General features: G+C 42.5%; 3 protein-coding genes across 3 annotated transcripts in view; 1 reads left to right on the forward strand and 2 right to left on the reverse strand. All coding sequences in view use genetic code 11, as the record gives it.

Annotated features, from left to right (window-relative positions):
* The window catches only part of EGR_03462 (Rhomboid family member), a gene marked incomplete at both ends in the record, with an annotated part of 8,747 nt that extends 4,717 nt beyond the window's left edge, over positions 1–4,030 (reverse strand). The window contains 7 exons of the mRNA XM_024492711.1: positions 432–726; positions 1,060–1,350; positions 1,842–2,755; positions 3,260–3,424; positions 3,490–3,564; positions 3,789–3,927; positions 3,969–4,030. Coding sequence (XP_024352844.1) covers positions 432–726; positions 1,060–1,350; positions 1,842–2,755; positions 3,260–3,424; positions 3,490–3,564; positions 3,789–3,927; positions 3,969–4,030 — 1,941 coding nt within the window. The remainder of the gene's footprint in view (positions 1–431; positions 727–1,059; positions 1,351–1,841; positions 2,756–3,259; positions 3,425–3,489; positions 3,565–3,788; positions 3,928–3,968) is intronic.
* Positions 4,031–6,434: 2,404 nt separating this feature from the next.
* EGR_03463 (ATP-dependent RNA helicase cgh-1) lies at positions 6,435–7,832 on the forward strand (the record flags this gene model as incomplete). The annotated part of the gene is made up of 2 exons (XM_024492712.1): positions 6,435–7,217; positions 7,740–7,832. 2 exons carry the CDS (start codon positions 6,435–6,437, stop codon positions 7,830–7,832), a joined length of 876 nt encoding a protein of 291 aa, XP_024352845.1.
* A 2,820-nt stretch (positions 7,833–10,652) lies between these two features.
* EGR_03464 (Kinesin-related motor protein Eg5) lies at positions 10,653–15,741 on the reverse strand (the record flags this gene model as incomplete). The annotated part of the gene is made up of 13 exons (XM_024492713.1): positions 10,653–10,760; positions 11,061–11,093; positions 11,162–11,998; positions 12,522–12,578; positions 12,682–12,867; positions 13,247–13,506; positions 13,583–13,904; positions 13,978–14,122; positions 14,388–14,683; positions 14,721–15,233; positions 15,268–15,409; positions 15,462–15,656; positions 15,689–15,741. The coding sequence occupies 13 exons, from the start codon at positions 15,739–15,741 to the stop codon at positions 10,653–10,655; spliced, it is 3,147 nt and encodes a 1,048-aa protein (XP_024352846.1).
* Between the last annotated feature and the right edge of the window lie 1,236 nt (positions 15,742–16,977).

The raw sequence follows: 16,977 nt of genomic DNA on the forward strand, positions 1-16,977 counted from the left end.
GTGAAAGGCGATCCCGCTCTCACTGGCTAAATACTACACCAAAGCGTTAAATAGGAAAAAGCACTTACTTCGAGTTCTGCATTACTGTAAGCAACGGAGTAAGAGTGAGGTTTGGAACCAAATAAAACCCTCCCCAAAGAACTGCTGACAATGCTACAAAAACTGAAATAGAAGACATCAATAAGAGCCTCGAAAACCCCAAAAAGAAGGTAGACACTAATGTAATAAAAAGGTCCTTGCTTAATAGCATATCTGAAAAACCGGATGTCCTAGCGGTTCGCTCACATCATCTAGGGTGGGACCGCTTCCAAGCTCGTGGGTCTTGCACAGAGCTCACGAGTAGCTGAGTGACGCATCTTTGGGTGCTGCACAAATTAGTTAATGATTGGAGAGCGCATGTGCATTTAATACGTACACATTTCCGCACGTACGGGCCATTCAGTGACATCGGTAGAGGACCAGGTGAACGGTCCAGTGGAGCGCGGCTCGGCACAAAACTCGGGATCCAGTCCGCATACGGGTCCAATGGACGGTCGAGTGGTGGATCCAAAATTTGCGAAGTCGGATTGAGAGGTGAGACTCTCCATTTGTGGATCAAGCAGCGCCTCAGCCACTAGTAGGTCATGATTGTCCGAGTAATGCAACCATGTGGAAGTACTCCGAGAGCAAAAAAGACGGCTTGACTGGTAGCAGGTGCCGTCCCTCATGTTGACGCAACAACCGCTTCTATAGGTATTAGTTTAACCAAACAAAAATGAATTATTTTACAGATGCGCATTAAAAAAAAGAGGATATCCAGCGTTTATATTACCCTCCAAATATGCACCGACGTTTCATTTTTCGTATAGATTTTCTATTTCAAGTGTCATATTTAAGATACAGTACTTCCAAGGCGATAACATCTGAAGCCCATGACCACATCATGGTCATTGAAATGCTTTCAAATAATGGATGCGTATGTTTTGTCTCTTCCTTAAACGCAGAAAAATCTACCGAGGGCATATAATAGTGCGATCAGAAAGAGGAAGACAACTAGATGACCTCCACAACGAAAAATACCTTCGGTCCCAATTTTTTTGCGCCTCCACAACCACCCTATTGAGAGTGTCGTCAACACGCATGCAGGGCGAGAAAAGGGCACCCATGCGGATGAGGTCAGCCTGTTGTGGTCCAATCCAAATATTCTCGTCCTGCACTCTGCACACGTTCTCAATGTCCAGAGAGGGCATCATCACTTGTTTGTTCACTGTGCGCTCCAGGTTGATGCCGATCGGTGCAAAACCATATCCAACGCAGGCGAATATCATCACCAGGAGGTGAATGAAACACAACATGTAGGTGAAGTAAGGCCTGTTGCAAGAGAGAGCATAAGATCACAATGCAAGCTACTTGCCATGGGTGATGCTGCAGGGCCTTCCATCGCTTTCTAAATGTTGATGAAATTGCCAAGCGTTTCATTAAGGGTTAAAGCCTAATAATCAAAGTTTACTAAAACCGATATGCCAGTTTCAATTGTCGCTTTTAGGGGCAGATAAATATGTACAAGATTTGGTCAATTTCCGAATGAGAAAGAAAATATAAAATAGCGCGAATAACATTGAAGTAGGACATCATTCGAGAAAACTACGTAAAAAACATGCAGTGGAACCTATCTTCACATACCAACATTGACACAGGGTGATCTGCACAATAAGCACGGTCGTAATTCCAAAGCCATGGTTTACACAGGTGAATCCATAGCATCTATGCATGCGTCATAAATCCAGAATATGATAAAGTTTGACGGTGTATATTTAACATGCGTATATGCATACATTGTTATATATATATATATATCTCACCGATAATCCAGCATGCTGTCATCCACCTGACGGTAAATTTCATCCGTCGGTTTCGACCTTCGGAAGAAATGACTCAAGAATCGAAATGGCTCACTTTGCCTATATCGACCTAACAATTTGCTGCTATTATGGTGGTCAGGTTTTAACAAGATCAATGGTGTCAAAGGAGACATGGGTGTCGAAGAGTTTTCACCACGATGGACACGAGGACGAATGATGTATGGAGTGCCAGCATCAGGCCCCGCGTGTTTTGCAGAAGGATGCTTGAGGGGATGGGAACTCTGATTGTCTGGGGATGAGGATGACCCTCTGACGTCCAAATTGGCACCATAATCAGTACCTCGTGATTCAGTAAAGGCTAATGTGGGACCAAGATTGAGGGGAGGAGGGCGAACCATAGAAAGACGGGGGGCAGCTGATACACCCGAGATTTTAGTTTCGAGGTGAGAAGCGATCTGTGCATCCAAAGCAGCCACATCTTTCGATTTATGAGTCTGCTTAACTGCAAAGTCCACTAGCATGTCACCAAAGCCATCAGTTTGATCAGGAGTCTTGGAGAGCTGTGACGTGGAGGTTGAAGGGAAGAATATACGCCGTCCACTGACTGGTAAATCCAAGGGTCCTCTGGAAAGGGTTTTTAGTGAATATGAATGTAATTCAATGCAGCTGTGAGATCTGAAATCTCTTGAAGTTGCACCACCTTTTACCGGTGCAGAACGCAAAGCTGTACCATGAGACAAAGGTGTGCGCTGTGATTCCTGGTTATTAAGAACCTCGAGGTTCCGATCGTGATGTTCGGGTGCTGCATGTGAGGCTCGCCAAGTCGTATCAGACATCAGAATTTCATTCGAGAGAGGAGAAGAAACGATTGTACCGGCGGGTAATTTCAAAACAGTCGGCTCAAATCCAGACATCTGTTTACAAAGTAAAATGTGCAACTTCCTTAAACAACGTACTGTAAGATTTTATGACCAGTGAATAGAGAAATGACAAATAACTGAATAATTTAGCTGCAGCTGTTGTAAGTTGTACAACGTGGTGTTGACACCCACCAACAAACCCCAAAGCAGCACCACTATTTTCCAGACGTAACGCATGCTTCATTGATAAATAAGGTGGTGATGTAATATGTTGTGCTACAGTAGAATATCTTGCAATTCAGCCACCTTCACACGATTTATGGCCTAATGAATCGGACAGAGATTTGATTTTATTGAGGCCTTGAATAAATAATAATTTGCGGTAGCTCTGTTGGTATCCACTATCAAGCAATCTAAATCAACAAAGCTAATCTTGAACAAACCAAACTAGTCGACCAAACAAAGCTTGCATTTATTCGTTCAGTTTAAAGTTTTAACTACGTAACCTTTAAGAGACAATGGAGTAGTTTTAATATGATTTAATGGGACGAAGCGTACTCGATGAAGAACCAAGCCACCATTACTTCGGTCATGATTCCGGCGACGCCTAACAGCAGTGTCCATGAACAGGTTACTCAATGTCCGAAGTGCGCTATTTCGATATGCAGAAACGCCAGAGGGTGAGAAAGGCGTAGGAGTTCCAAGATGAGTCATCAGATCAACCTTAGAGTGAGCAAAATAAGAGCAAACTCTCAAACATCTAAAGCAGTAGGCTAAGGGGAACTCACCTGTCGACGGAGGGAAGATCTCAGAAGAGAATCAGGCTGCGAATGCGAAATGCTGAAGTCGTTGCAAGACTTCCCCTAATGTAGTAATTATGCACATTTCATCAAAAGTAGTACACTGGTAATTATTTTTAGCATAGTAACGATATAAGGCCGCGTTCAGGAAAGTCCTAAATGTTCAGAGCTCTTGCAACAAACAAATCGGCTCTCATCGGTGCTAGTGAAAACTATTAGAAAAATTCATTGTGAAAATAACTAGTTTGGAATGTCAAGTTATGTAGCAGAGAGGCATGTATACAAACCAGCTTTTCAGCTTTAATATTGCCGTATTTCTTCAAATTGTATCGAAGACGTCTTGAATTCCAGTCTTCATTGGCATTTATAAAACCGTGAACTAGGAGGTCCACAGCTCTGTTCTTGAGGGAATCTGGTGAGGCAGCCCTTTCAAATAGTGGTAAGACGTGTAAATCAGGTTGACATACTGCGGGATAACGCTGTCACAAAAGAATGAGGTTCGCTTTGAAACTTCTTCGTAGGTGCTCATCGTAGAACACAACTACCACCTGCACGCTCGCATTGTAGCCAGCCAAACTAGCCCGTATGCCACTTTACAAAAATGGCAGTAACTAGACAGTAAAGATTAACAATTACAAAAGAGTGTGGAATCTAGGATCACTAAAGTTAGTGATTAAAAAAGATTACCTAAAGTAGTCGGTGCAAAAGAACACTTATTAAAATGATTCGATTTTACCAAAAGGGTAATAGATGGCAATGTGAATCAATCCTTTATAGTGAGTTCAAATAAGTTATCAATGTCTCAAGAACGTAAAAAATAACAAGATTTATTGCTAAATAATCTGCTGCTTTGCTTTTTTTAGCATTTTTTTGTCCGAAAAGATCAGTTTATGCAGTTCGTGCTCCTGCTTGGCGCAGTGGAGCGGACCTATATAGGGCGCTGGCCATCTCTCCTCTAGGTAAACAAGAAACCCTTTATTTTGTCCTAGCTAGAAATGCTACATTTTAAAAAAGGTTCTAAAGTGCAGGGCTATTGGCAGCAGGTGAACTTAAACCGAAAAGAAAAATACAACTATTTAATCCCTGAATCCATGCCTTGACCTTGGAGGAGAGTACACCTTGCATTCTGCAAAAATGATGCCACTAAAAACAAAGCCCATCCTAAAGGCGAAATAATTTGTTAGAAATTTGCCTGAGGTATTCAAATATTTTACTTATTGATAAATACAGTGCTTTTTTAACGTTTGTAAGCTAATTGGATGCCGGGTAGACAGCTAAACGACATGGGAACAGGAACAAATTTGCAAGTTGTAGGCGACACAAAAGTGAACTACTTTTCATTTCGTATTTAAATGCATAACCCTAATTTTAAGTCATTTTGTGTGCATAAACTTGAGTCCCTACTGAGCCAGTCCCAACCATAAGTAATACGAGGCCAGCGATACTTCTTTGTTTTAATACAATTTCTGGGAACAAAAAAAACTTTGGACAAAATGGGTCATTGAATATTGGATGGTGAATTGTATTCATGCTGACTAAGCGATTTACGTCCCTCATTCTTTGAGTCTCCTGGTTGAATTCCAAACCCCCGTCCGCGCAGTGGCAAAGGCGAGAAAAAGGTCATATTCACATTGACATTTAAAAGAAAAATCATCCCGTTTAACGATTTGCACCATGTTCTCCTTATAACCCCCCGGTAAATCCTTACCGAAATGACATCTTATCCGCTATTTTGCAAAACCCCATGACTCATTTTACGACCAGAAGTACCACAACTAGCATTAAATCCAGCTTGTCCTTTTTTCAGAGGGAGTAATGTGGCGTCCCAAGACTTCCCTAAAGCTGAAAAAAGACACACTACTAGGGCAGGATTGTAATAGGATAGTGGTTTATCCCTCGGCACTGCTGAGGCACCACTTTGTACTTTGAGTTAGCCCCCATGTACCTCGCTGGGTGGGCTGGCCTTTTGGGCCATGCCAACAGCCCAGACGCCTTCTCTGCGCTGAACATGTATTCTGCCCGAGTATTGTGTCTTCTTTCGTCTTCAGGGAGTCCCGGGACGCTACAGGATATATGTATGTATTCAGCACAGAGAAGGTGTTTGGGCTACTGGCATGGCCCGAAGGCCAGCCCACCCATCGAGGTACATGAAGACGAATTCAAAAGTTTAAAGGTGGCGCTTTAACAATACCGACGGATAAACCACCACTGTATTGCAGTAACTATTATAAAAATAAATATCAAATACTCCTACCCTCGAATTTTAGTATATCATAAAAGTTGAAGAATATAGTAGAATTGTGGTTCCAGCAAATCTGTAAACGACGAGCATTTCTAAATTTCAAGTTAGCAATTTGACAATATATTCCCAAATAATTAAGAACAAATGTTCCACGTGCCAAATAAGATGATCTTACGTGAGTACACAGAGATCGTAAAATTATGGATATTTATTCGTTATAAAAATACTGGACATTGCAAATTTTTTTGGAAACTGAAATAAAAGTTAAGTTGTAGCAAAAGGGTTTCCTGCAAAGGAATCAGAACTCAGCAATTTCTATAAGTGTCTTTTGTAAGACAGATTTTCCCGGTAATCGACTATCCGCATCCAACAGGATACCACCTAAGCCAAATATTTTGTTACCTATTTTATGAATATGAATTAGTTATAGTATAGTTCGTGTTACTCTATCATCGCGATGAATTACGATACAGTGTAAAGATTCTTCTTGTTCCTCCGCATTAACAAAATAAAAATTATAGCATTTTGATGCTTACAGTGTTACACCTGACTTAACTTTTTTCAAACTCATTCTAATTCTCCTCCATTATCTGTGCTTTGTGCACGCAAATTTTTGTTTAAATAAGTAAACTGGAGTATCCGGCGGGTAGCGAATTCTTAACCGACTTTTCTCGTTCAAATACCTCAGCAAATGCAGGACGGTGATCAAGCTTCTGAAGCAGACAATTGGAAGGCTTCTCTTAACCTTCCTGAAAGGGACGCACGGTTAAAGACTGCTGATGTTGCTCCTACTGAGGGCTGTACCTTTGACAGCTTTTGTCTTAAGCGGAACTTATTGAAAGGGATTTATGAAAAGGGGTGGGAGTACCCCTCTCCAGTCCAAAGATCCAGTATTCCTGTTGCGCTCACCCGCAGGGATATCATTGCTCGTGCCAAAAATGGTACTGGTAAAACTGGTGCATATTCCATCCCTATTTTGGATTCGATCGACCCGTCTCTGAATAAGATACAAGCATGCATATTAGTACCGACGCGTGAGCTAGCACTTCAAACTAGTCAAATTTGCATCGAATTGGCCAAGCATATGGACATTAAGACAATGCTTATGATTGGCGGAACATATCTGAAAGATGACCTGATTCGTTTGAGTCAAACTATTCATGTGGTTGTCGGAACACCGGGACGCATGATTGATCTAATGTCACGAGGCTTCGTGGATCTTAGCTACTGTAAGACCGTTGTTCTTGATGAAGCGGACAAATTGCTGTCTGAGGAGTTGAAGAATGCTGTTGAGAAGATACTGGAGAAAGTTGATAAAAATAGGCAGCTCCTGGTCTATTCAGCTACATACCCCGTGGTTGTACAGTCGTTTATATCAAAACATCTCAAAAATCCATTCGAAATCAATCTCATGGAACGCTTAACACTCAGGGGCATAACGGAGTACTATGCGTACGTACAGGAGAAATTCAAGGTAACCGCTTACTACGGCCTAATTAGCTTTAGGTTCACTGTTTGAATACTTTGTTTTCCAAGCTTCAAATTTGTCAAGCGATCATTTTCTGCAGTTCTGCTCAGCGCGTTGAACTTCTTGCAAAGAAAATCACCCAACTTGGATATTCGTGTTTTTACATTCATTCTCGAATGCCCCAACAGGACCGGAATCGCGTTTTTCATGATTTTCGCAATGGCATTTGTAGGACGCTTGTGTGTACCGATCTCTTGACTCGTGGTATTGATATACCAACTGTTAACGTCGTGATAAATTTTGATTTTCCAAAATATGCTGAAACATATCTGCATAGAATTGGGCGTTCTGGTCGATTTGGACATCTCGGCATAGCTATAAATCTAGTTACTTTTCAGGACAGGTAAGTTTAAATTGAGACTTATTGCGTCTAGGTATGCGCTGAAAAATATCGAAAGGGAATTACGTACTGAAATCAAGCCAATTCCTAAAGAGATTGACAAGAGACTCTATGTAGCAGAATTTCAGGACGAAGCCAACATGGATGAGGAAACGAAGAGTGCGCTTTATTATGGTAGAGTTCTTCAGCAACGAGAAGCCCTTAACAATGGCGCCGAATAGCCCGCTTACCTTATTTTGGTTTTTATTCGGTTAGTGTATAATCGATCTTCAGATGGCTTCCCGATGTCATTCATTCCCGTGATACCTTGTATATTATTCCGCGAGACGTTTATTTTTTGTTAAAGTCCCCCTTTCCACTGTATATACTACCCTCATTTGTACAGACGGGTGCTTTTGCCCATAATTTGTATGGTGCTCTGACTATCGGTCTTGTATCGTTTCCGGTTAGATCTCCGGTGCGATACCAGCAGCGTGTAGCATTTCCAGCCTTTCAACTTTGTAGACACTGATCTGTTTCAGTCGTACTAATCAGTGTTCGGTTGTTTTCTTGGTCATGATGCACTGTTCGCAAGCTTGGCCTTGAGTTTGTATGCGGCAGTGCGTGTACTGCTTGGTTTGTAAGACCATTTTCATCTTTTCGGATAGTTGGTCAGTGTTGATGTACCAGGCGCTCGTATTCAGTTGCGGAAAAAGAAACTGACCTTGAATGTTTAAATAAAGGGAGAAACTGCGAGTTCTTGACTTTTTGCGTGGTTTGTGGTCACTTGGGGTGCTGGGTGGTTGTACCGTCGCCGTGGTGGTTCTCGAGTCGTGCCGGTTTGGTGCGCTGGTTGGTGGCAAAGTATAATCAGTAGCTGGTATTTGAGCGACGTGATTCCTGTGGTTCCTGATCTCCCATTTCTCCAAGTAGCATAACAGGATGGGTGCGCACTGAGGTTGCATTCCGTATTTAAAGCGCGGGAAACGTTTGGGATTCAACCGCCATATTTACCCATCGGGTGATTGCGCATCTGCTAGCGCGGATTTATCTTGGTGTTTGAAGAGGGCGTGTTAGCTCGACACCTGCTGCTCAGGTACTTGTACGTATTGAATTCATTTGCTCGGTTTCTGTGCCCTGTATGATTGAATAAGTTGCAAGTACATTAGCTTCTTAAATCTCTACAAGTCTTGTTACCCTCTGGTGCCCCTAAAAGCGTGAGTTCCTCCAATTGTAAAATACAGTTGCCCATTGTACTAATCGTTTAACAAGGAAATTTGTGCTAAAGACTGGCAAAAGCAATGGGGCTAAATGGTATTTGTGATTATTTGTGCTGGCCGGAATCAAACTCCGTCAGTGGCCGATCCTCCATTTTTCATGCAGTTTTATCCACACCTCTAATAAGGTCTATCGAGGCCTAGGCGTGTGTGATTATGAAAATCGGGGATATGCTGCAAATTTCACGATCGTAATTTTTTGCAATTTCCCCCTTATTGTTATGCACAGCATTAAGAAGGTGACCTGCCATTCCTGAAATCATATAATTGTGTTTATTTCCTTCACAGTGTACTCGTGGTATAAAATGTTCGAACTTTGCCCACATTCATTGGTACTTCCTGCTGAAATGGATACCAAGTTAAGGATTAGTGAAGCTTATTTGATGACCGGATCTCTTGGCGTATAGCTAATCGTCCAGACACGAAGTGGTTACTGAGCATCGCTTTAGATGCAGAGAAATTCTTTTAGATAAGGGAATACATTAAAATGAACCTCGAAATGGTGGACTACATTAAGTTACTTCAAAACGGAGACAGGTGAGGCATAAAACATTCCGACATATCCTCAGTCGAAACGACGGATCCACTTAGCCATACTTTATGTTCATTTTAGTCTCAAATTTGTAAAGCCCAGATGTTGTTGATTTGGATTCTTTTGAGAACTGAGACATGGGGTCCTTTCCCGTCTCCACTTCATACTTCACTCCTTCATCCGCATTACAGTCAATGCCACCTTGGCTGGACTGACCCTGTAAAACCTTAACATCGAGCCCAGATCCGACAGTAATTATCCTCACCGAATACCTCCCACTGTGTCTGTGTACGACCACAGGAGCAACTTTAGGAAGTAAGGAGCCTTGACATGCTGTAAGGCATATCGCATTCGCAGTGCAGGGGCACATTAAGCATTTAGGCACCCCAACAAGTGGAGCGGGAAAGCGTGAGCCACCCACGCACCTCCCAGTTAGCTGCGCACCAACCGCAAAACGTTACTCCTCACTTTTGCCACAATTTCGCAACACGTTATCAAGGAATACCAAGAACGTCTCATGGTGCTTGCGTAACACCGAGCCTAGACTTTTATTTTCGCGGAGCATTAGATCACATGGAAACAGTACCTTAATACGTAAACTAGCGGAATTCTTCTGAAGTTGACTTTTTCTAACATATGGTAACTACAGATCAGTTCCGTACCTTGATTTTCAGTTTAAAGCACTTTTTCGATAAAAAGTTGAAGCCAACCCAACCGAAATTCGTCAGCTTTGTTGCTTTACCCATGACAAACAAGCACCCATTAAGCAAGAGCTCACCCTCCCCAGTTTTGATCTCCGTTCTTCATCTACTTTTCGTTAAACAGTAGAAAGTCTACCCGACCGTCTCCAAATCCTCCAGAGACGAAACAAGAGGAAATAATCTAAGTTCTCATCGCTGGCACGAAACAGCACCACGAAAGTACGTAAAACTCACATTCGTTCGAAGTCAATCTAGGCAGGTTGCCACCCCAACACAACACCCGCGGAAGCAGAATGCACGAGCGGAGAAGAAAGGACCCTATAATAGACTGGAATCCTGCTGCCACCAATATCAAATCGGCACCCAACACCTCGCAAGTCAGACAAACTCCCACTCAAACCACCACTTACATACATCAGTAGGGGGAGGCACAACCACCACATTTAATCCACATAGTCATGAAAAATAAGACGAATACCGACGAAAATCGTATAGTCAACAAACGTTCAATACACAAATATGAGATGAAGTGACATAAAATACAAGCGCATGCTAAGTCAAGCCTGCCTTGATTGATGACGCTCCAGATTGGGCGTCGGCCGAGTGGCGCTTCTTTGTCGCAACTCCCGAGACGCTGGTAAGCAAATCATCCTCTGAGGTCTGCAAAAGAAGCATAATTTGGATGTCTTTTAACCACCTAATTCCTTTTGAAACTTCGAATTCGCAAATGTAAGTTGTATAACAATACAACATGAGTCCCAACCCCGGAGAGTACTAGAGAAGCCTAATCGGCTAATTGCATCAAGACTGGCCATGAAAAGCAAAAGCAGTCTGGAACGGACCGATCGAACATCTGAAACAGTATTAATTGTATACCTTACGAGAGTTCGACTCTACAAAACAGGATTATGTTGTAGTAATAAGATAAAGGAGCCTTAAAGTAAGCTAAGGGCCAATTACCTGAAAACGACCTGACTTGGGGGAAAGGGTACCCTAAAGCACAAGGAGTGAACATTTAAATTCTATTCAAATTAAGACAGAAATTATGTAAATAGACTCACCAGCCCACTGCTACCACGGCTGCTTGATTTTCGAGCATAGCCATTTTCAACTTCACCATCAACTGTAGGAGAAGAGGATGAAGGATTTAACAGGAAACACGAGGAACTACCGCACTCAACCATATTTGTCACATCCATTAGCGGACTCTCTTGTGAGGGAAAACCATGGGCCTGTCTGAACTCCGCCAAAAGCAGGCTGTGTTGTGCAGTGCGAGCCAAATTCTTGGGATAGGGCACATCCTTTCGCAATGGAGTCAGTCCAGTGGGATTATAGCTATGAATGGTCTTGGCCAAATGACCTGACAACAGTGCAGGTAGACGGGGAACCAACGCGGTGGATATGTTATCAAATTCCGGAATGTAATCATTGACAGCTGAAACAGCATCATCCACCTTGGTTAAAGACTCTCTCGCAGCAATTTTATTCTGATTCAGGCGGGTTTTGGATTCATCCACTGTGTGAATGAAGAATTCCGTGGATGCCACATTACAACCAGGTTTTATTTCTGAACCCAGAGACTGCCACTGGATGGATCCATCGATGAGTTTCTTGCCGATGCCACCAACCGACGACATGCATTCATTGGCAGCCTGTGAGGTATCCTCGACCAGAGTGTCCAGTGCAGTTCCAGCATCCTGAATGCTGCTGCTCAGAGAGGAGAGATGCACTGTACAACTGTCAACATCGGGGGCAATGTTGGCGACAGAAGCAACCAGAGCCTCCTTGGCCGAGGAGATGGAACCGATCAGTTCGTTGGAGGTTCGGGTCAGCAGCTCTTTTTCAGTGTCGGCTACTAGCTTTATGTGGTCACGCTCCGCAGCCAAGCTTTCATCAATCTGACCCAAGGACAAAATTGTCACTTGAAGATAGGGTACAACATGCCACCCCGATTAAACGCGACGAGAATGGTTTTATTAAAATGCAAGTTGGTTTATTCAATAAGATTTTTGAAAATTAAAAATAATCGGCTGAAAACGTTAATCCGTCAGAACTTAAAATATGTTTTTACATTGTCTATTTTACAGTGTCTTGTGTTTCATCGTAAGAAATAATAGAAGCGATCCAATTACGCGCTTATGTTTCCCCGAATGACAGTCCTGCAAATTTTTGGAAAATTCTTTTAGACGTAAAGTATCCCCTCTGATAACACTGACCATTTATGAATTTTTGTGAAGAAACACTAGCATCATTAAGGTTCACGCTTAACAAATCGAATAAATTAAGTCGGTGAAAGACGATCTTGATTGGCTGTTTTTTGCTTTAGTATTTTAGTATTTACATTATTTTAACTACCAGGATCAATAATTATGAGACTTTCCAATCAGATGAGATAAAATCGCCGAAAACGTATTCACGCACCTTTGTATAGGATTCCATGCGAGCCTCAGCGAGAACGGAGACACAGGATAAGGCTTTCTTATTATTAAAACAAAGGTCAGTGAATTTAGCATTATTTAATCCAGAAGCATTAAAAATAAGGGCTGCATGAGCCCAAAATAACACGAAAACTGCTACTCACTTGCAGGACCTCAACGAGAGCACGAGTCTCAGCCTCCTCAGCCTTGCGTCTTTCATTCAATTGAGCACACATCTTGCGATTTTCTTCCAGTTCAATATCATGCAGACGTACCCACGCCGCTGCTGAGTTGGAGAAAGCAACAGCTCTCTCTGTGAGATCTTCAAACACCTCAGCTCGGGCCTGGGCCTGAGGGAGTGATATCAATGGAATAGGAAAAGCCTCCGTTAGAACGCGTAAAAATCGTTGGATTTGAACAGAATGAAAAGATATAGTCGTATACGACCTTACAATACTGCGAACACCTCTTGAGCCTCCAGATTCGGCATCAACGCTGGTATGAAAACACAAACGACTTTCAGCTCCACGGTATAAGCGGAGGCTAAAAGTCTCATCAAGTGCCCAGGGAAAACTACTAGCACAGCACAAAACCTTGTGGCATTGTATGTTGCCTTTAAGTCAGAAACGCCAATATTCTTATATATGAGCATCCTACGCGGTGATAAAAAACACAAGCACAAATGCAATGAAATTTTTTTTCCCCCAAACACTAAAAATGGTAAATTACTTCCGCCTGAAGTTGCTGGTGAATGGCATTGAGCTTGCTCTTCAATTCCGCGCCCAATTTATTGACCGTGTTGAGTGCTCGATTCATGGCGGTTTCGCGGAAATCGGTAATTGCTCGAACCTGATCGTTGACCATGTCCTCCACAATTTCGGCTAACTGTTTCAAATTCGCTGAGACAATAGTAGCCAGTGTAGAGGAGAGCTGACTCACCTCCCTCAGGGTATTTTCATTTGACACCTTCATTTGTCTACGGAATTTGACTGTAATTGAATTGAAGACGGTAAAAAACGAATGACAAATGAGATTTGGAACAAAAGCGAGATGGTAACTTCTTACCCAATTCGGCAGCAAGCTTCCCAAGCTCAGATGAAATGTTTACCTTGAGTGAGGCGACTAAATCAAGCGGCTGTTTAAGGTTTTCAGTGAGCCAAATATCAGGTAGAGTCCTAATAGCGGAGCGGTTCTGCAAATCGAGAGATGCAAAACGATCAATCTTTTGTTGTAGGCCATTCAAATCAGCCTCGTAGACGGAAGCAACCGAGAGCAAATCTTTGGCTTGTCCGAAGAGCTTTTCCTCAGTATTTTGATGCTCTGAGCGCAAATAAGTCTCCTCCCGCAAGCGCCTCTCGGTCTTTTCCAAGCGGTAAATAGCAGACCTCTGCAAATCAATATATCGACGTTAGTGACCGAAAACATTACATTGCATTATATAATACTGCAGTAATACACACCAATTCTTCAGCTGCTCTGCATAACTCAGCATCCACACTTTCTTTGGCCTCTCTAATTTCACTCAATTCCTGCTGTGATAGTTCAAAATTCTTGACTGCAGACTCCAAATCAGATTCGAGAGTTTCCTTCCTACTTTCTAAATCACTGGAAATTGAGAAATAGGGTACTCCGAAAGAAGCATTAGAATTCAAGTGTGCCTGGTATGAGGTGGCAATCTTATCCATTTGGTGAGTGTTGCACGGAAAATATGGATAAAACGAATAGGTAGATGTGATGACAATACGACAGAGAAAAAGTAATTAAAATGGAGTTAAAATAAAGATATACAAGGACTCATGTTAGTTCGACGATCCCCTTGCAAACACGGCAACAAAAACTGAATGAGAAACAAATACTCATGTGAACCTACTCAATGCGTGCACGCTGCTGTGTCAGTTGAAGAGTCATTGCCTGATAATTATCAGCATCAACAAAAATACCATTTTTCGAACGCGCAGCCTCAAGATCCCTACGCAGACGTTCCAATTCCTCATTGTATCCCTTAATCAATTGATTTTTATTCAGTTTTTGATTGATTTCTGGCCTATTTTGAATGTTTTTCGCTCGGTGTGCATAGTCAAGAGTTGAAATCGTTTCTTCCAATGACGAACTGCCTGGACCTATTGTTGCAATAATGGAAGTTTTCGTCTTCCCTCCTAGAGAGTCCTTGATTACTTAGTTGAAACTATGAAGCAAAACCTACTTGGAGAAGTCGGGTCAATTTGCTCTCTCGGTAAGGTATGTGGGGACTGTGATCGACGAGGCAAGTGATGACTCGACCCAGAGTGAGAAGACTTTGGTTAATGGATCCAGCTTCCCTAGCTCGTTTATCAAGTGCTCCAGATCGACCAATATTTTCGCTGCCGGCAAGATCGACAAGATTAAGCTTCCCAATTTTCAAAAAGACCTCGTCGTCATCAGGACACACTTCCTTAATATGAACCGTCACTGTGAACACCGTATGAGATCTGCTCGACTGCGCATTGAGCTGCGTACTTGCCGTTTGCCGCCGCAGTAAACCTCTTTCCAATATTGTATATACCTCCTCTTTGTTATGAACAGCTACTTCACGAAGGCCTTTGACGAGAACTGAGCCCTTTTTATTTGCATCATCGTACACAGCCAGCCGCACACAATCCTCACCGGAAGAAAGAAGATCAAAAAGTTCCTCGTTATAAAGTTCCAAAAAAGAGACACGCACAGAGAAATCGCAGCCCTAAAAGTAACTTCCCATACAGTACTTTGTTTACCATCATATCCAGGGTAGAGAATATCTGATTCAAGGCCCTCGGAACAATCCCAGCAGTTGGGTCAGTTTCCCAAGTATATCGTAAGGGGTCAGACCTTTCTCCAGTCATAGTAAACGTCTTTCCTGTCCCAGTTTGGCCATAGCTAAAAATTGCTCACCAAAACAAGTATTTACGCAAATATTGTGCAATTATACCCCTCAAGAACTTCAACGACAGTAGGGGCGACAATTTCCATATAAATATCCTTCTGTCTGGATTGTGGACCAAATACACGATCAAATGCGTATGACCGGGACGAAGTTGACTTATCCTTCAACGTGATCCTCTGATCTTTACATGATTCGACAATGTTAAAATCTCCAATGCTACGCTCCCGTGTATTTAAAGGTCTGAAAAACTGATATTGCACCATCAGACTAACCGGCAACGAACGGCAACCCTAATATTCTGACGAGCTACCTTCTTATTCGACATAACCAGATTTCACAAACAGCGCTTACTTCAGTATGAGGCGCAACGGAAAACATATAAACGAAAATTGTAGACATTGATTTTAGGTTTAAGAGCTGCGAAACACAATGAAAAACAGTTATTCGTATTTTCGTCTGCCGCGAGTAGGTAGTTATTGCTACTATAGAACTTTGCAATGTCGCGCATCCATTCCTCACAAGAAAAGAAGACAGAATTAGACATATAATCATTGGTGACCCAGAAAAGAGCCTATTGACTACCGTCATGGCACAACGTGATAAACGGCATAGATGAGATACAATTCTGGAGCATTCAGTGGTCCTTTACCAAAACAATGAGTTTAAAAAGCGATCTAAGATTCAGTATGTCAATTTGTTGCTGTAAAGTCTCTTTAAAAATATAAGTTGTACACTACAAAACTTAGAGCACATGGGTTTTAAGCAGTCATTCGAGTGAGAATATTTTAGAAAACCCACAAATAGTCCTAAATTAGAGTTTATAATTCAAATTTTAAACCTGCTTTTGGGAGTTCTACAGTATGAATTTAGCTTATTTTCCCTTAAAGCGCACGCCTTTAAATCTACAAAAGATTATAACTGGGACCTCTTTGAAGCCGTGATTCTGCGCACTTCCCTACCGAGAAAGAAGTGCTCTTTCGCTGGGCAAGACTCACCGGTATCCCCGCCCTGCTCCTAGTGTTCTTAGAACAACCTAATTGATTTAGTTTTGACATATTTATTAAAGAGAAATGATCGGGAGGATAAGCACAGCGTTTAGGGAGGAGAGGAACCGCAATCATAAGCCTCCTCTTCGTAACCAACCGGCGGTGACCCTTTGCATGGTCTTGTCTTGTTATGGTAAACGCTTACCGGCTGTGTACGCAGTCGTACGTTGAGGACGAGGTAGTTTGTAGGTGAGAGTGCCTTCACCACCCAAAATGGGTCCCTGCTCCATGGGTAATGGAATTTGCGGTGTGTTCCAGGTAAAGGAACCTGCCCGTAAATTTGCACTGAGTCGCCTTCTCGGTGGACGTTCGTCTGTGTAATACGATAGTGGTTTAGCCCTCGGTTCTGGTGAAACGCCACTTTTGTACTTCGAATTAGCCCCCTTGTACCTCGCTGGGTGGGCTGGTCTTTCGGGCCATGCCAATAGCCCAGACACCTTCTCCGTGCTGAATATATATATTCTGCCCGAGTATTGTGTCTTCTTTCGTCTTCAGGGGGTCCCGGGACGCTACAT

Source organism: Echinococcus granulosus, assembly GCF_000524195.1.
Source record: "Echinococcus granulosus chromosome Unknown EG_S00018, whole genome shotgun sequence".
NCBI classification, from domain to species: Eukaryota; Metazoa; Platyhelminthes; class Cestoda; order Cyclophyllidea; family Taeniidae; genus Echinococcus; species Echinococcus granulosus.